At 43.9% G+C, this 20,127-nt stretch overlaps 1 protein-coding gene across 2 annotated transcripts in view; it reads left to right on the forward strand.

The window, feature by feature from the left end:
• Positions 1-20,127, forward strand: part of ZNF407 (zinc finger protein 407) — a 2,669,902-nt gene that overhangs the window by 1,252,477 nt on the left and 1,397,298 nt on the right. For both annotated transcript variants that reach the window (XM_069620736.1, XM_069620737.1), the window contains exon 5: positions 4,154-4,228. In XM_069620736.1, the coding sequence (XP_069476837.1) occupies positions 4,154-4,228 (75 nt within the window). The remainder of the gene's footprint in view (positions 1-4,153; positions 4,229-20,127) is intronic.

The following is a 20,127-nucleotide window of genomic DNA, read 5'->3' on the forward strand; positions in this document are numbered from 1 at the left end:
TGAATGAAGAACTGGTATCCAAGGTGGAGAATACAGAAACATTGGGCAAACTTGAGTATGAACTGTACAAGCAGGCAGATTGACTAGAAGAAGATCTAAACATTTTGATGGGCTCTGAAACCAGCCACGATTGCCAACACTAGGGCAGAATGCCTTACAGACCTTTCTGGTTGAGTTTGGCATATTAGTGTATTAGTGGTAGGGTCCGAACTGGTTTTGATTGTAAGACATTCCGACAAGCACCCTTTTATTATTTTCCTGCAAAGAACCACTGTAGAAGCAGGGGCAAAACCTCGCTGAGCAAATACACAAAGCTTGGGTTGTGCACAGTGTGCCTATTTGTGCTGAAACTGAAATGTTAAAGTTATTAGATGATTAATTATTTGCACAGCTCCTCTGCCGCTTTGGATGTTGCCACCTTGATGAGCTTTCCAAATGGCATTCTGCGTCTTAAGTCTGATTGCTTTTGCAGTGAGGCCAAAGTATGCTCGTCATTCTTATTTGACTATTGAGCAGCGAGAATGTGCTTCTTTTTGTGCCTCTCGTGGTATCTCGATAGTCGTCTTTTAGTTAAACCTTCCAGAGGTGATGATCTCTGGTTGGGTAATAACATGGTTAGAAGCTGATCACATGAACTTCGATGATGTTTATTTGAAAAAAATAAAATAATGTAATTACAGGCTCAATCGCAGAGAGAGTGTAGAGACTGCAATATACGATTTAAAAAAGTAGAGTTGGATTTGTATAGTCTGCATTTCCTTTGCAAGTCTGGTGAGTACATGTCAATAATTTCCTAACAAGGGCTCTCTGTAGCACCACAGATCAATGCTTTGGGTGTTCGAGGCAGTACCTCCACGTAGCAGTCATGGCTATACAATGCACTCAGTATCTTATATTGCTGTGTCTAGAAGTTCTTTGTGGGGAAAGTATCATTTGAGCCGCATGGGTATACTACTACTACTACTACTACTACTACATGGAATTCTTGTTCAAGGATTGGCTACTCCTGCTAAACCTTTAGGATGATTTCTCTTTTCATACATTGATATGCATCCAATATAATCTGGAAGGAATCAAAGGACTCCAGAGAGCACCTCAAATAACTTGAGGCAGCTCCTTTCCTAGAGACTCAACAGAAACCTGCATTACTTAATCTCTGTTATATTGATTACTTGATTCACACCCACTCGCCCCTTCTTCTCTACACTTACTACCATCCCCCTCCGCTTACTCCTCCCACCAGTCTTCCGTCACTTAGATGTTTCAATCCTCCTTCCATTTGCTCCACCCTTTGATGTTACCACTCCTCCCACTCCACTTTTAGTCCCTTCTATTTCACGCCTACTCTCCTCCAACCCACTCCAACTATTCTTGTTTACTTATACTACTGCTACTCCCCTTCTCTTTCTGGTACTCTGCCTCCCATTGCTACTCTCCTCCTCCCACTCCACTTCACAAACACCCTCAATTCGCCCAATACAAATCAATTCACATTCACTCCTTACATAAGCTTCTACTCGCCTGCCACACAAACACACACACTAACACTGCAGAACCACTTTCACTCCAAACCAATACTTCACCTGCCCCCACACTTTCATCCCCAAGCCCCCACTCCCTTGCTTGCTTGCTTGCTTGCTACCTTTCTACCTACCTTCTGATGAGCTCTTGGTCCACCTCCACAGTTGGCCTCTCCAGGCAAACCCACACTTCATACTTTCTGTCCCCAGCTTAAAGCTCCCTCCCTTTATCCTCTCCGTACAGTTTTCACTGACCAATCTGACCTGTCTTCTCTTGCCAGAATGTGCATGTGCTTGGGGGAGTCTTCAAAATAGGGCTAAACCTGCCCACTTACTCTGCGTCGGTTTGGCGAGTAATGGCCAAAGCGGCATGGGAGGTTCAGTATCCCAGTTCGTGTTTAGGAGCTGTTCCCTTGCGGTCTCATGGTAGGTTCATTGGGGAAGGTGGTCCCTTCTCCCCCTTTTGTCCTTGGTAGTCTAAGAGACCTCCTTGTCCATAAGCGAGCTTGCAAGCTATATCTGGCGACTTTGCAAGTTCCTTGGTGGTGTTGCGTTGGGAAGTGGTACCTTTGTGCCTCGATCCTGAAACGCTGGTGCCTCCAGCATTCTTCGGTGTCACCGCCAGCGCAGCTCCTGCACTGGCTGCACTTTGCCACAGCTACAGTTGGTTGCTCACTCTCTTGGGAGGGTGTAATGCTGTGCTCAGAGCAATGCGGAGGTGAAACTTCTCACTTCAGCTTTTCCCCTGTGCTTTCTTTTCGGGTTATTCGATTTGGCATGTGGGTCACAGTTGTGGTTGCTCTTGTTTGGGCCTCTGTTGTTTTTCTGCATCGCGCTGGTTGTCTGTACAATGGTAGCGAGACATTGGCGAGTATTTGAGTTCTGAGTCAAGGCTGCAGACGAGGTCTGCACACATACATACTGGCATAGGGGAGAAGGGGAAAGGATTGGGTCTAGATTGTTTTGTGACGTGCCTCCTCCCCCCCTCTTCACAAGGCTAGGTTGCTGGCCATGTCACAGTGCTGCCAACGCTTTGGTTAAACTATTGGTGTTTTAAGTGCGTTCCAGATCACATATGTCTCACATTCTTTAGATGTCACATTCTGGAAATCGGTGAGGGAAATTTCTTATTTCATAGCCCTGCAATGCTTGTGGCTCATTTTTTTATATTCGATGTATAACTTTGATGATGTCCTCTTGTAAAACTATACTGGCTGGGAGCCGAATTATCTAGTCAGATCCTTAGGAACTAAAAGAAAGCAGCCCCTGAACATAGTATTGCTCTGCGGAATGCAGAACACTCACTATTAACCCCAGAGGCCCGGTTTGTGGGAAAGGAAATTGCGCGCTGATTGCCCCTAGGACCCGAGACATGGTTTGCAATTGCTCCTAGGACCCGAGGGTAAAATCCATTAAAGCTGACTGATGAAACATACAGAAATAAGTTGTACTGTATTGTATTTTGGTATGGTCTGCAATAGCAGCAACACGCTGGAAAGTAACACATTTCCTGTTGTAAGATTCCTTATTAATAGTGGCAAAATGTGCCCTCCTGCAAGACAATGATTTCGTCATATGCCAGAGGCTGTCATCTCCCTACTCACCCTTAAAGTTTTGATTACAATTACAAGTAAAGAATGAATGACTAAATAAGTATAGTATGCTTCCTTTTTAGGAACTAATCAACTTAAGGCTGGATCTTGCATGTTACATCTCGCATGTAGGAATAAACTCAGATTAGCTTTATGCAACAGGCTATAATAGTGTAACAATGTACCCTCGAAACTCCACTGCCCAGCACCTGCCAAATGATTGGTTGTAAAATTCACTGCCGCTGTGAGAGCAGTTTATTTTCACATGGAGAGAGTATCTTTCAAGCAGTGTAGGCTTAGAGGCTTGAAAAAAAAGACTGAAATGGAGTACAGTTTTTAAAATATTGGAACAAGACTAGTTAAGACGTGTGACTGAACAGGAAATTAATTACAATGGAAAACCGCGTCATGTGACAAAATGCAGAGGCAGTGAGAGAGGGCCACAAGCAAAAAAACAGACTTATTTGGAAAAGAGGATAGGAAGAAGCTTATATGGAGAAAGAAGAATGCTGAAAATAATACAAGTGCAAAAGAAATTGATAAAGCGGTCTGTGTGATGCGGAGAGTGACACCCTTGTATCAGAAGGAATACAATATCCCCACTGTAAGTAAAATGGATATTGCAAGTAACTTGTGAGTTCTGCGCAGTCTCATGCCTCCCATTGTTATAATGGAAATCCTCAGTGATATGTATAACGCGCATTTGGCTATTATTTATTCCATATAGTATTTCACCAACGATGAAAATTAGGGGTTGTGCACTGGAGTTCCACTGGATAATCGACCAGGTCCAGGAACTTAAGAATTCATATCTTTCACAGCTCACACCTTCAAGGTTGCATGGTCTCTGCATTGGTCTTCGACACTGGCGCTGACGGGCTTCAAACACAGAGGAGGCTGTCCGTGTTAAAACGTGCAGATGCAGTGATGCAGTTTTGATGGGAGGCTCATTTTTCGACTTTTATGCTAGAGAACTGTTGTTTGAGACTTGTCGATCGGATATGACAACATACAAGTAATGTATACTGGTTTCTTTTATAGGGTTGCCTTTGTGATGAAGAAGCATCTGAACACACATTTACTTGGCAAACACGGCGTTGGCACACCAAAAGAAAGGTAAGTGGCTTCTTCTGTCCCTTATAGCATGGTGCACAATTTCAAGTTGTAAGCTAGTAGCCAGATGAGTCACTCACACCCTTTCCATGAATGCCAGTTCCACACGTGCATACCACATGGCATTTCTTACCTGCACAGAGAAAATGATCACTCGCTAGCAACGAGTGCAGAATTTTTTACCTGCTTATAATGTAATGTGGTCTTGTATAGTGCCCTCCTGCCAATAATGTTGGCCTCAATGCACATTGGCTCTGTAAGAAAGGAGGGCGGGGTGTGTTAGTCGGATAGCAGGAAGGCAGATGTAGAAAATACCCGTTACCTGTGTGGATTTGAAAATCTTTGTTTGTGGTTGGTACGGACTAAGCAGGTTAGCCACTTGAGCAGTCCTCCTATTCCGCAATAAAGAAATGTGCAACATGGTTGTTGATCAAAGATATAATGGCCTTAATCTGTTAAAATCACTAGACCTGTGGCCATCTGAAGGAGTGTGGAAGGATGCTAGATTTTAGTAGTGAAGAGTTAGTAGAGGGATGAGATGGCAGAGAGGGCTGAGGGTGGAGGAGTGAGGGTGTTGTTGTTTCCTGCTTCCTGAAAATTCAATAAACAATACCAAAACAAAGTGTGGAGCAGCAGACATTCCATTAATAAAATTGGTTTCCCACAGATGGCAGTGCCAAGAGTTTTGAAAATAGCTTGTCGTAAATGAGTCCAAGTTTCTGATGCGTGCTTTTTTGTCAGTTGCTATTTTTTTCCATTTCTTTCAAAGTGGTTTGTTGAAAAGCCAAGTCAACTGTTTCCAGGCAGAGAGATTTGGATAGGTTGTTCCACAATTTCATGTGTTCAAATTGCTTCACTCAAGTAGAGTTTGCATAGTCTAGTTAGGATAGTGTTAAAGAAATTATGGCCATTGCCCTGTGGGTGAATTTTAAGTGGGGTAAGATGTGGCATAGCATGCATAGCTGGTAGAAACACCTTCTGACAATGGGTTTGACCTGTGATTAAAAAGTGAGGTTAACTTAGATTTTTGCAAAGGGACAGTAAAGGTGTTCCCAAGACTCAGCTCCCTTTATACTTTTTATGTGCAGTGTTTCCTTTGCTTTGGATTAAACAATAGCCTAAAATGTAGTGGTAAAGCCAGCCTGCATTGAGGAATACTGTGGTAGAGGTCTGCTGCGGGCTCAGAATGATTTGGATTCATTCATGTTTTGAATGGTTCGTGGGCAACCTTTCAGTCACAAACATAATGGTGACTTCATATTCATGGTTGCTCTCCAATAGTCCCAATTTAAGCAACGTTTACCTCAATTGCTTTACTGGATCCCTATTTCATTCCATTGTCTGTTTTTGCTGAGCTTTTGGGGATATTTGGTAACCAAATATTGATCTTAAACTAGCAAACAATATTGAATGAAATGGGTAGGGCAAGGGGGCTTATGTTTGCTCATGTTTCTTGGGCTGGTTTTTTGTTTGCCCGGTGGCCCTCTACAGGTATACTTTGTGACAACTAGTGAAAACTACAAGGCATTTGACAATATCACTTGTTTTAAACGGAGCAGAAAACAGTTTTGAATATTTAATTGTGGGGTACTTTAAAAATGTGTGTTATCATTGACCAAATTATATCAAGAAAATATGTTTACTGAACAGTAGTAGGAGTTGAATCGTTATTGGAGCTATTTATTGATTAAGGGATTGGGTGATTTTGTGTGCAAAACGCTAGAACTGTTTGATATTTAAGTCATGTTAACATAGAAAGTGTAGTCAAAAAACTTGGGGAAACCAAACCTAATCAATGAGCTAATATGCTTGAATATTGAAAATCGGATCTCGCATGAAACTCAAATGGAGTGTGGAGCCACTTCTCTTGCATCCCACATCATGAAATTAAAAACAGATTGCTTTAAGTTTGAAATGGGCTTAACCAAATACATCAGTAGTGGTGTGGTTCAGTACACAACAAACACAAAAGTCTTGATCACAAGAAATATGTGTATAATTTATTGCCTCTAATTGGATAATTTCAACACATACATTTTGAGCATTATTTTAACCAATCATCAGGAGCAGACATGTGTTTTGAGAAACCGTTCTCTTTTCAGGGCTGTATACAGTTCAGAAATGATCAACAATTAAAACCATCAAACACAAGTCTTATGGTGGTGTTTGTAAAACTTGTGATCAATATTCATATTTGAGAAACAATATGCTGACATTTGTCAGTACAATAAAGAATCAGTAATGGGACTGTTGTTGAAAATATCTAAGGTTCTTCTCCAAATAAAAGATGATTTGAAAAGTGTATCAATTCCAAAAGAAACCTACTCCTTGTTTAGAGGGAGGGATGTAAGTATGTAAGTTCTTGAATCACAGACAGAAACTGGTGTTGCGTGTAATGCCGTGGAATTAAAAAGTTGGACAGACGGACTTGCAGGTCTGTTAGGTGCTTGCTGTGTCCCTGCTTGCACTCTTGATAACGTTGAGGCTCGCAAAGAGTGGAACTGGTTTCCCATTTTGGACGACTTTTGTGTTTGTTCTCTACTGAACTACACCACTACTGATTTATTTGGTTGAGCGCATTTGAAGCTTAAAGCAATTAGTTATTAAATAGAAAGTGTCATGTTTTTGCAATTGATGTATTTCACTTGTCACCTCACGTTCAAGGAGTCAGCAGGTAAACCTTTGTGAGGAAATAAAATCTGTAAAATGATCAGTTGTCGATCATGGAAGCAAACTCTTTTAAAGCCCCGAAGCGTGTTTAGCCCAACAGGCAAAGGTGCCTTAACTTACATTCCTGCACCCAATGCGGTTCTTTATTACCATTTACTAGTATTTCCTTTGTCTTCACAGTCATGATCTATGGGTACTCACACCCGTAGGCGAGGTGCTCTGTGAAGGTTGAACTTCTTTGACACCCTATCAGTGCAGCAATGACTACAACTTTAGTTATGCAGGTTTTAGATGCTTCATGGACACCTAGTAATGCATATAGTATTTTATGTTCTTATCCTCGGCTCCCCATTAGGGCTTCAATGGTTTCCACAATTATTAACAAAAATTGTGTAAGGAAGGACAGTGACGCAGTCCAGGATTTGCAGATCTGGATCTTGCCAAGCAGCAGAGTTGCAGTGTTTGCCGCGTCTGCCGTGTCCTTTGCCTAATGCTGTGTCGAAAATTACTGCTCACATGATTCACAACTTGACTGGATGGGCTTTGCTCAACAGGCTCATAAAAATGCAGACAAACTGACTTAATAATCAAAATTAAAATAGTGCAAATTAATCTTTTGATGAAGTGACCACAAGGGACTTCGCTCTATTTCGGGAGGGAAGGGCTTGCATATTGTAACCTTTGTAGATATATGGTGCTCACCTATAAATCTTGATTCCCTCAATCCAGTAGCGCACTGCACAGTATGGAGGGGGCTGTTTCCTATGTCGTGCTCAGGTGTTAACGTATTGTTTCTCTACTGGAGCATAACAAATGATCATATCTTTTTTTTATTAAATTGATTTCTTATTGACCTCCTTGTTACTTGCATTAAATCAAATTTGTGAATTGTTAGGAAGGTATTTGCTGCTAAATTACTTATTCTGTCTCGTCTGCCGTCGCTGTCCAACTGCAGCTTTCCATCTAACATTTCAGCCTAATGTTCGGTAGTGTCAAGTAGCAGGATTGCTCCACCAATCTCATTTCCCTGCAGCGGTCCCCTGCAGGCAATAGTCAAGATTTAGGCAGCGCAACGTTGCACAATAAACACTCAAACCCCTTCTTCCTCCTTTTTGATTTTTCTCCTCTGCAGAGGATGCCGGTTTCTTACAGCAAAACTTTCTTTGCCGCAAGTTGAGCTACCACCTTGTATTTTGCTGTTTTTGCAAAGGGTGATTTCATAGCTTTTTAAAAAAATGATAAATAGCGTCCTTTTAATTTTACAAGCTTGCTTCATTGTGCTTACGCCAGGACACACTAATGTGCTTTTCCCCACATTTCGAATGTGTTCCTGCCCCCCCCAATATATTGCAAAGTCTACCACATACAAATAGGACCCTAGCTAAATAGGTTGCGACAATTCGATTAATAATGCCTTTTATTTGCTGGTGTTTATTCCTGGTATTTTGACTGATGTATGGAAAGATGGTAATTTATTAAAAGTGAATTCATGTGATTGTACTGCAGAGGTTGATGGACCAAAAAAGCTGTCAGTATGACTATCATCAAAAGCAGACAATTGAAGTGTGTTTATTACCCGTATCTTACATGGCAAGATGTTTGCATGAGCTTTGTGAAGATATCAAAAGTTCTGTGTTGCTGGTACCATTAGCGAAGGCTCTTGGAAGCGTGAAGTGGACATGTTCAAGCATTTGTCACAAAGTTGAGGTCCAAACATCGGCCTATTAGTCATACTTGTATATAAGGAAATGGGGAATCTTCCTTTATGTACTACAGCTCTAGAAAGGTTAATGGGGATGCTGAACCATGACCTCCAATGTGCTTTGTTGCCACGGGAAGCTCCTCTGTGCACTTAAGTTCCTGGCTTTTAGACACTCAGCTTTGCATCTTACTGGTGGTCTCTGTGTGTCTCTCTCTCTCTCATATTAATATATATATATATATATATATATATTTATTTATAATTTATTTATAATTTTCTTTTTGGGCAGCTGCCTGTGTATCCCCTGTCAGTGTATTCAATTTTTTAACCAGACACCTCTAATCGTAGCATGGTTATTAATACCTAATGAAACATGGGGTCAAATCACCACCTTTAGTAGGTACTTGGTATTTGACCGGAATATATTGGACTGGTTATTAAATTAGATGATCTGTATAGAATTTCAGGAGGACCAACGCAAACGTTTATCAATGTTTGATGGCACATCCCTATCATTTGGGAGTAGACAAAGCAAAATGGTGGTTCTTCGCTTAAAAAGAGCAGATCCCAGAGGTGGTCTGCTGCCTTTCTTTGTGACCGAAGCCTTGTAAGTCGTAGCACATTTCTTATTGAGTGAAGATTCTCATCTGAGATGTCAAACTGCTAAGAGAAGCTGTGCAATATGTTAGGGTTCGCATTTCCTGTGACAATCTGAAAACGAAGAGCTGTGTAAATGGTATTTGAAAATAATGAGAGAACTGAAAGCAAAGCTAAATCGTGAAACTTGAAAACATGCATCTTAAATTATTTGTATTCTTGACCACAGTACATAAGGGAGAAAGTCGGGTAACTAATTACAAAACCAAAATTCTGTTCCTTCTTTCTTGCAAGTGTGTAAAACAAATTGTAAGACGGACATGGAAAGAGAACGAGCAATAGTGATCATGCTAAGCGGACCTTAGCCACGTGTCCATCCCCGCATTGCAAAAGCTGCCTCGTCCTCTTAGTTAAAATGTTGCGACTCTGTGGTGTTTGCTTTTTTATTGGCTAGTCTCCTTGCTGATTGTGGGCTGTGAGTCAAAGAACAGAAACAATACGCCCATCATTACGTTGCCTGGTTGCAACGCACTGTAAATATCAACTTTTACATTCGCTGCACTTGTTTTTGCTCAGTTCATTAACACTGTACAAAGACAATTCTCATGAATTAATCAAACCATAACATCCAGTATAAATTAAGAATAGATTTATTAATACTTTCGGCTACAAATGGCTTTTGTATAAAACAATCATACAGTATACATGTGGAAGTTGGTTGACCTGTCAACAAGAAAATTGACCATCTTTCAATAATTCTAAAGAACATTCCAAGAATAAATTCCTCAGTTGCATAAGTTTGTAGTGTATGCGATAAATGCATTCCTATGACATATGTGGGAAGTACCCATAATTCCTTTGAAGAATAGAACCATCAAGAGTCCCCTGCATCAAAGATCTGCTGTAACATTTGACGGTACACTGGAATCAGGCCTACAATGTGTCTGATATTAAATTATTCAGATTTCTGGGGTGATGGTTGAAATTCGACTTCAGCAATGAAGAGGCAACAAAGACAATAGTTGTGGCTGAAAAACACCAATGGACTGCACATTGAAAATCTTTTAGTAGGACTAGTATCCTTTAGATTTCAGACCTTAATAAAGCAATTGCAGCAATTATGCTCTCCCAATCTAAACTGTACATTTTATAATATTAGTAATTGAATTTCGGATTGACTGTTGGATATATGAAAATGTTTAGTACATCTTTCCATAACATAGTGTGACAGAACATTTAAGTATTGCTGTTCCTGCCAATGATTTCTAGTAGGATGTTGACTAGCCTATCATGTGGGACGGCTATTACATTTCATAGTAGTGCAAGTTGGTGGTACAAACACAGTACACCATGGCAACAACATCATTCTTTAGCAAATAGGGGCAAATCGTGGAAGGCCATCTTAACAGGGCAGTAGAAGTATGGTCTTCTGTGAAAGTTTAGAGATTACATTGTTATTAATTATAGTCATGGGACTAAATGAAGCTTGATGGTTTAGTATTGCGAGTGAACTCGTCAACAAAAAGTGGACCGTTTTGTGAGTTGAACTAGTTTAGATGGCAGGACATGGGGAGAGGTGAGGGATTGTTCTGGCTTTCCTGTCATTCTCTGTAGTATTTAGTTAGTCCACGGGATACTATGCCTTGTGCTATTCCAGGAGATAGGCTGGTTATAAATGGAACTTTGATGAAGAAAACCAAACTGTGGTGAGTGAATACTAATCTCGTGCAAGATCCTAAATAACAGCTAGTCTGTACATTGCAAAGAGAATCTTACACAAAGTTTATATAATTCTGTTCACTTGTGTTGCATTGTATTTGCAGATTTACAAACCTTGGAAATGTGTGCATTCCTTCATCACGAAACACATGTCGTCATGTATAATAAAGTCACACTGTTTGAAGATAATCACTCCCATTTGTATTGGTTGTCACGTACCATAATTGAAATTCTATGCGAGGTCATCGGAAGGAATAGACTGAATTATGGCAAACTTTCATGAAGCATTGGATGAATACATTCTGTGCAACGTACAATACAGCTGCATAGAACTTTTATACTTTTGAACCTGGGGCTTCTTGGTGCAGAGGAGCTTCAGATACTCTATTTCCGAGCACGCCAGCCTGTTAAGTAATCCTGCAGCATAGACTTCCCTTTTAAATTCTACCTGTGTTACTCTGACTTAAAATCTAGTGCAGTTGTTCATCACTTATGCACATAACCCAATTGGAATTTGTTGAGTTCTAATGTTCCTCATGCATATTCTTTGCAGATGGCCTGAACATCTGATTTGTGGTTTATATCTGGCCGGTTGGTATGGTCAGTCCGACTTTGCATAACGAAAGGCCGAGTCATCTGGGACATTGGTGTGGATCAACTCCGTTTACTTTATATTTATTGTCAAATAACCTGCTAAGCATCACTGTTATTTTCAAACAAAGTACACTGCCTTCCACAGTGAGCAGTCAATAACCATGACCTTTTAGTATGTAATCAAGGGAGAATAGCATGGCAATAACATTACACAGAAGGAATTGTTTCCCTTGCGCTACCCTTAGGAGGATATTGATAGTTAACCTGGGGGGTCGGGGGCACTGAACCGCAACAGCTAGGATAACATGAAAGGATGAACCAGGAAAGGTTCCAAGTTGTGTTATGTCTGGTAAATGTGAAAAAAGTCGCATATGGTAGTAATCTATCGCTCGGTGAATTCCGAGCCTCTCGTCTCACTGGTATAAAATGCTTAAGCTCTGTTGCGGGCCATACAAAAATATGCAGTACAAATAGTAAACTACATCCTAAATCAAGCCACAATCTATTGATAATTACAAATAAATAATGTATTCAGGGATTCTGAATTTGGTTGAAGAAGGTTTTATCACCTTTACTTGGTTAGCTACCGATTCCTAAAATCCTTATGAATGCTTTTGTTTTACTTATTTAATCCTGATATATTTAGAATTGTCTTAAATTGTATTCTGTATTAATACTGTTTATACATGTTCACCTGGGTTGATGTCCAGCCATGTTGAACTGAGGAAATCATGACCAGATTTAGATTTTGGTGAAAAGAAGAAACAACTGGCCCTTTGCTGAGAGCTGACCATGGCTGTTCCTTGACCGTCCTAGATCATCTCGTTTGGGAGCTGAGAAAGCAGTAGCTCGTAGATTTTTGCTGTATACACATTTTGATCACCATAATGCATGGAAGGGATTGTTATAAAGATTTGATGAGCAGAAGCTAATACCAATCCTTGCTATTTGGGCATTAAGGACCCTGGAGAAGGAGGAGCGATGCAAATTCTAACTTTATGCTCATTATATATGAGTACTGTGCTTTAGATATCTTTGCTCCATTATACCTATTTACAAACACACAGAGTTAATGTCACATAGGTATATGTATGGCACCAATTAGCATAGGGAGTCAAAAGTAGCTTATCCTAGTTAGTGGTGTCTTTTAACAAGTTAGATGCAGGCGCTGAGTAGCTCTCTGCAATTTCAGACACTGCAAGGAGTGTTGTGACCTGATATAACCACATGGTAAGGTTTGCTTGCTTAAAAATAGTCCTCATCCATGAAAAACGACAATCCTTAAACATAGTCATCCTCTATATGTGCATTTTACACCCATGCTTTGTGAAAGAATTTACTTTGTTGAGAGTAAAGGTGTGCATCTCTTACGAAATACAATGACTGAAACTGAACTTTAATTTTTTCACTCTCTGATATTGGTTCTCAGGGGTTTTGGACCATCAGCCCTTGAAGAGCTGCATTAGTTAAGGGACATGTGTGGGCTTCCATGTGTGTGGACAACTAGCTTCAGGTCCTGCTACATTTCATCAGTGTCATGTTCTAGAAAATGCAGACTGTCTTCTTCTGCAGCAGTTTTTTTGCAAGTCTACTTATACATTTAGTATCCTTGTCTTTGATGCATGAACTATGTATGGGTTAGTTTAAGATCACAGACAGGACAGCCTGACATTCTTTTCTAAAATTGTCTGATGCAATGCAGCATGGTTGGGTCAATAATGGTTAGCCATCCAGGTCCTGAGGCAGCAAAGCAGCCCCAATCCATCACACTATCATCCCGCATGATGCTTGGGATGAAGTGCTTTGGTTCAAAAACAGTTTTTGTCAAAAGCTAATGCATTCCCATGGGCAGCAATTTATTTTAGAGAACAGTCCTTTAAATCCTTCCTTGAACATCATTCTTATTCAGTTGTTTATGATAGTTTAGTTTTGCACAGTAACCGCGGCGAGAGTGTCCTGGAGGTCTTTGGCTGTTACTATGGGGTTCCTTGTGACTATCTGGATGATTTTCAGGTTTGGTCTGGCATAGACTTTGTAGGATAACCGCTCCATGTTAGAGGGACTCTGGCCTTGACCTTTGTCTGTCTGTAGACAGTCTCACTGAGGTTTGGCATTTATACATAGTATCTTTTTTCTAGTAGTGTGGCAAGAACATAGCGGGGCAGTATTGTCTAATCTAAGCCTAACTTTAGTAGGCCCATAGACTTGGTTTCCATGGTATTAACGCCCCAACATCCCCATTCTTCCCTCTATGTGCTATATTTAATGTATGGTGTGTATTTGTAACATTCTAATCACTATGTACTAGAGGTTTAGGAATTTCCCCTGTTGCAGTTGGCCCTATTAGCTAAACTACCCAAAGAACAGACTAAGAAAAGTAATCTAAACAGAATAATGTTTGTACCTTGAGAGGTCGGAATTAAATATGACAACCTCCAATTGTCATAATTCTATCTAAGGTTGAAGTCCTAACACCAATGTTAAATCACAAATATTTGACATAACATCCACTAACTCTAACAACTCTTAGTTCACAAAGCAATCCAAACTAACTAAATGTCAAGGAACCAAAACCACTACGGAATACAGGATCCATCATGCCTGTGGTACTAGGACGAGGAAGGGGGACTCCGAGTTAATGAGGAGTAGAGGTGTCATTAAACAGAATGTGCAGTGTAGTTGTTGTTGAGCAAGCTACCTGAGCAGAACATTTAAACTCAAGAATGAGCTACAACTGGGTAGAGATGTGGCAGTAGAAGCAGAAGCAAGACAGAGTTTTGTGATTGTTGTAGATGCAGAAAGAATAGGACCAGCTGACGCAGGAAGAGAGGACGTGCAGTATTACAGAGTGTGTGCAGCAGGAAGCGGCTTTGTGGACGGTAAAGAGAAAAGAAGCCCAGTCATGTGGGAGACGTGCTCCCAACCCGACGTGATCTGCTTCGGTGTGCATGGAGACACGGGAGCCCAACAGAGCTGGCAGAGCTGCATTGAAGAGCTGTGCAAACCACTGAAGTTACGCAGGTGCCATCAATGGACTTAGTGGAACGGAGAAGGCCCACCGCAGCGGCAGAGAGTGAAGCGGAGACGCCAAAGGAGACTGGTAAGTTGGTCTGAAGTTAAAGGTGATTGCAGGTCGCTCTGAGCCTGACATTTTGCAGTAACCAATACTTTTGAATACCAAACAAATAAAGTGAAGAGGCGACAAGGGTGCGCAATTCCCCTTGCATGGCATACCAATTTAGGGAAAACTGTAACTGGCATTGTCAACAGCCAAGAGGCTGTAAAGAAGCAGTACAAAGGCGACAAGAGTGCAATTCCCCTTCTTTGGGATACTAACTTAGGGAAATCTGTAAATCACATTGCCAACAGCTAATGGGCTATCAAGAAGCAGTCAAGAGGCAGCTTGAGCGCAATTCCCCTTTCATGAGTTCCAGTCAGGGGAAACCTTTTACCTACAATTGCCAAGAGACTATAAAAAGAGGCAGCCACTGTTCAACCCTCCTCACATGGGATACAGGTGTGGAGAACCCTGGAACCAATATTGCCACTAAGACCAATTGTAGTTGTAGGTATTTTCTTCCTGGCAGGCGAGCATACCAGAATAGAGGGAGATGTTTTGAAGAAGTGTGGTTATTGAAAAAAGGTGTGGTGGAAAGAACCTGTTAATTCTATAATTTTGACAAACTGTTGCAACACCAAAGATAGTTGCTGTGCTATCCTGACAACAGTATTTGATTGGAAGAATAAATGTGATATGCTAACAGTTGGTTTGTATCCCGAGGAAAACAATTGCCTTGGTTTATGAACTTGTGTTTTGTGAGAGCGACATTTGCCTTACCAGGGAGGGTATTGCAGAGAACAACAATTCCTTTGATTATTGAAAGAGAGTTGTGGAAGAGACATTTGCTTTACCAAGTGGAAGGACGTATTGGAGCAAAAGAACAACATTTTGTGTTGAACTGAATAGATCTTTGTTGAATCTGAACTTTGCTGAGGGTATTCCTGAATTGATCCAGGGGAAGGCATCCCAGCCCAGGTCACAAGGAGTACTTTCTAAGATCTATACGTTTGATCCTTTACACTGTTTTGGTGAACTGAAAAAGCCAAATATTCTGTGTATATTTTTGTTGTATCTGTTAGTGTGATTGTCAGAGAATTTCGGACACTAGGCCATCTTTCTTTAGTTTTAGTTTGCTAGGTAGGGACATCCTTGTTGAGATAGGAAATGATAGGTGTTTATCTCGCCACTTTTCATGTTAATGAATGGCAAACATTTAGAAACCTATACCTCTGTCAGTCTTGCATTTCTGACCCCTCACAGTTCCCATTCACCTTATTGGCTGAACACCCCAAGGTGCTAATTAAGAAAAGACTTGATTGATTTAGAGAGGATTCATATGGTAAAACTATAGTATTCCTGCAGTTATCTTTGGGGTTCAAAAACATTTCCTTCACACCGAAAAGAAATGCCTCACAATTTGTGTGTAATTTAATGCAGATGTTGGTTGACTGTTGTAAGTGGCATGGATTCAATGATGCATTGCATATAGTAATATAATAATTAGTTTTATTGGCTTCATCGGTAATATAAATACAAGTTTTGTTTGCACCGATTCATCCAATGTACCCCCTTGCCACAGCGTAATTCTTAAAGTCTTCGCTTTCGACCAGGGAAAATGTCAGGTTTTGTGTAAAAAATGTAACTCGTGTTAGGGTTTGATACTTCATAAGGGGGGGGGGGCTATTAATTCATTTTTGGGTGCATTTTCCTTGTAATGAATCATCAAATTTGCTTTTCGCAAAGGATTCTGCTGGAAGCAAACGGTTCAAAGGCTATGCTTGCCCCTTCACCTCTAACATAGCATACGTAAGCACCCATGTTGGTTTTCAGAGAGGTTGGAATGTGAAGGTTGTTTGATAGACCTCTCAAACAGAGCAAGATACATGTCATTCTCCAGCATAGGGTCTGGCATGGATTCACATGCTCATGAATATTCCCCGTCGTCAGGCCGGGAATCCTCGGTAAAGAAAAAATCAGTATCCGTTTCGTTTCTGATCTGTCTTTCTCAGTAGTAACCAATCACTGGTCTCTGGGTCATACTGCCCCCAGCCAATGACTGCCCTCTCCCTAAACCCCACCTCTGGCAGCCATCTTCAGATTTTTAGCGCATGCTCAAGTGTTGGGAGTCCTCGTGTTTAGCTCTCGAGCTTTTTCTGCGTTTTCGTGCTTTTTCAAAGAGAATTTCTCATTTTTCTGTCAAATAGAGCCTCAAGCTCCACCGTCTCTACATCTGATTAACGGGGCTCTGTGTCGGATTTTTCTACGCCCCTCAAGGGTGAAGATTTCGTCGAGTTACGCTTCTTGGAGGATTCCAGAAGTTTCTGCGGCCTACCCGAATATGGCCTAGGAGAAAGGAAGCTCGACGCCCGGAAAGCTGTTCAGGGTTTGCCCTGGGTGCCAGCTGCAGAATGTGTTCAAGGAGGACGAGCACTCGAAATGTCTCTACTGCCTTCATGAGGAAAAAACGCACGTGGAGAAGGACTGTGCGTTTTGTGGGAACATGTCCGAACGGACCATCAGGGACCGACACCTTCGTCTCTCCAACTGGCTGGAAGGAAAGAGCCCGTCAGGTGAGAAGAAGAAGAAGAAGTCAGAGCTGTCTTCTAAGTCCTGTGAGGGCGCCTCGGCGACGGGGGCCCAACAGAAGGCAAAGCACTGCGAGTCCACGGGCACCGGGAGCGCCGAACGGTCGGGCTCCTCGGCTGCCAGGCAGGGCGCACCCTCCCCAGCGCCATCAACCACGGGCTCAGGGAAGAGGAAGGCCGAGAACTCGGTGAAGCTTCTGGAGAGGCCCCGGTCGAGTTCGAAGGATCCGGCCGAGGTGGAGCGTGGCGGTGACCGTCCCCCCAAGGTGAAGGCCACAGGCCCACACAAGGTGGTAAAAGCCTTGATTCACCTGGCCAAGGCCTCTATTATGGAAGTCGCGACGGCGCTGGTGCAGCCTGTGGAGGCTACACCAGTGGAGGCGACCTCGGGGCCCAGAGTCTCCCACCCTCCGCTGAGGGAAGCCTCTTTCAGGCCCATCGAAAAGACCCCCTCGAAGACCCCGGCGGAAAAAGAGGGGGGGGGCGGTGGCCATTGTGGACACAGACACAGCATCCGAGGAGAAGCTGGCAGAAGTCTTAGAGGGCCTCGACGAGGGCGTCGAAGAGGCCCGTCCCCACAGGAGGGATCCCGACGAAGGTGACAACGAGAGTGACGGCGGCACTGGCGAGGGTCCTAGTCACCCGTCGCTTCCAGAGCCGCAGGATAACTTGGCGCCCATTTTGTTGGCGATACAATCCTTATGTTCGGAGATAAGGACGAGATTGCCCTTACCACCGACGAAGGATCCGGAACCAGGCTCGATGGAGGAGCCAGAGCCAGAACCAGGCCCAGTGGGAAGCCCCCCCGAACAAGAGGAGACGGATCCATCCAGCCCCACCTTTTCAGCCCTTGTGGCCTGCTCAGCCTTTACCCACGTCCCCCTTCCCTGGGGATGACATGGGAACGGACACGGCCACGACGGGTACTGACGACGACGGCGGTGACGACGGGACGGAGCTCCCATTGCCCCCAGCCCGGGCCTCCCCGCCCGACGAGATCGGATCTTTCCATGCAATGATCGCCAGGGCAACCAAGCTTTTTCAGCTCTGCCCGAAGAGAAGAAGGAAGGTTTCCTTTACCAACGGCGAGGCCAAGAGGAAGACAGTCCTTACCGTGCCTCTGCTGGATGACATCTGGGACGAGTGTCTGACCCTTCTCAAGAACCCGTCTACGACGCCTGCCAAGATGGATCAGTATGAGAAGAAGTACTGGGTCCCCGATGTGGCCCCTTTGTGCCTTAGGGCACAACCGACCCCTGACTCGGTCGTCTCAGCGGCAGCCAAGAAGAAAGGGGGGGCATCGGCCTCAACAATGCCCGCGGGCTGTGTGAGCGCTTAAAAAAAAAATATGCAAATGCAACTTCCCCGCCGGACGGCGAGGAAAGAAGCTGGACGCAATGGGACGACGAGTTATCTCGTCGGCGGCAACAATGATTAAGGGGGCCAACGCCCTCGCGATTGTGGCCCACTACGACAGGGAGTTATGGTACAAGATCGCCCCCCTGTTGGACTTCCTACCGGATGACAAGAGGGCCGAGGCCCTGGAGATTCTGCAAGAAGGCGAAGTGGCGTCGGATCACACCATTTCGGTGGCAACGGACATTGGCGACACTGGTTTCCGCCAGCTAGGCAACAGCGTTTGCCTTAAACGACGAGGGTGGCTCAAGGCGACGGATTTCCGCCAGGACGTACAAGCTAAGGTTTTGGACATGCCGTTCGACGGGAACAATCTGTTTGGGAAAACAGTGGATGAGTCCCTCCAAGCCATCAAGGTGGACACGGAGACAGCGAAGGCCCTAGGCGTTCTCCTAAGGCCGTCCTTTCGGAGCACCTGAGGCAAGCAGGGTGCCTCCTAGGGATTCGGCGGTGGCTCCTCTACGTACCGCAAAGCGGCCCGCTCCTCGTCTCAGGAACTCTACACAGGACGAGGCAAGTCGGGTGGACCCCGCCGTCGTCGCCAGGGAGGCCAAGGTGGCAAGGCATCCTCCTAGCAAGATTGAACCGACAGCGGTGTCGGGCCCCCACCGAAGCACCCCGGTGGGAGGCCGGCTGGCGAAGTTCGTCAGTGTGTGGGAGTCCATCTCCACCGACCGTTGGGTGCTGGATGCCCTGGCCCAGGGGCATGCCCTCGAATTTCTAAAGAAGTGCCCCCGCATTCCACCCGTGGCCATGAAAGAAAATCTCGTCCCTCAGCTGCTTTTGGAAGTAAGGGCGATGCTCAAAAAAGGTGCCATCCAGCTCGTCCCGAAGAGGCTCCGGGGCTCCGGAGTATACTTAAGGTACTTCCTCGTGAAAAAGAAGACCGGAGGATGGCGCCCCATCCTGGACCTGCGACGACTGAACAAGTACATCAAGCCACAGAAGTTACGGATGGTGACCCTCCAGCACGTGCTGGAACAGCTGGAGGAGGGCGATTTCCTGTAGTTTGATTTGGAGGATGCGTACTTCCACATCCCCATTCTAAAAGGACACCAAAAGTTCCTCAGGTTCGTGGTCCAAGGAAGGCACTACCAGTTCAAGGCCCAGGGTGTTCACCAAGTGCCTCGCACCGGTGGCGGCGCGGCAGCGCCTGCATGGGATCCACGTCTACCCCTACCTGGATGACTGGCTCATCCGAGCAAGGACAAGGTAGCTCGCTGTAGATCACACAGCGAAGACCGTCCAGCTGCTCACGGACCTGGGATTCTCCATCAATTTTCCCAAATCCCACCTGATCCCGTCGCAAGTCGCACTGTTTCTGGGAGCCAAGCTCGACACAGTGGCGCATCTGGCCTCGCCGTCGGAGGATAGGACGAAGGCCATCCTGGGCAAGGTGCGGCGTCTGCTGGCCACAGACGTGGCCAGGGTGAGGTCCATCAAGTCCCTCCTCAGAATGATGGTCTCCTGCATATATCTTGTGCGCCTGTGCAGGCTTCGGATGCACCCTCTGCAAGTGTTCCTCGACGCCCGCTGGATCCAAGTGACAGGCAGCTTC

This window comes from Ambystoma mexicanum, chromosome 5q (genome assembly GCF_040938575.1).
Source record: "Ambystoma mexicanum isolate Mex_15411 chromosome 5q, UKY_AmexF1_1, whole genome shotgun sequence".
NCBI lineage: Eukaryota > Metazoa > Chordata > Amphibia > Caudata > Ambystomatidae > Ambystoma > Ambystoma mexicanum.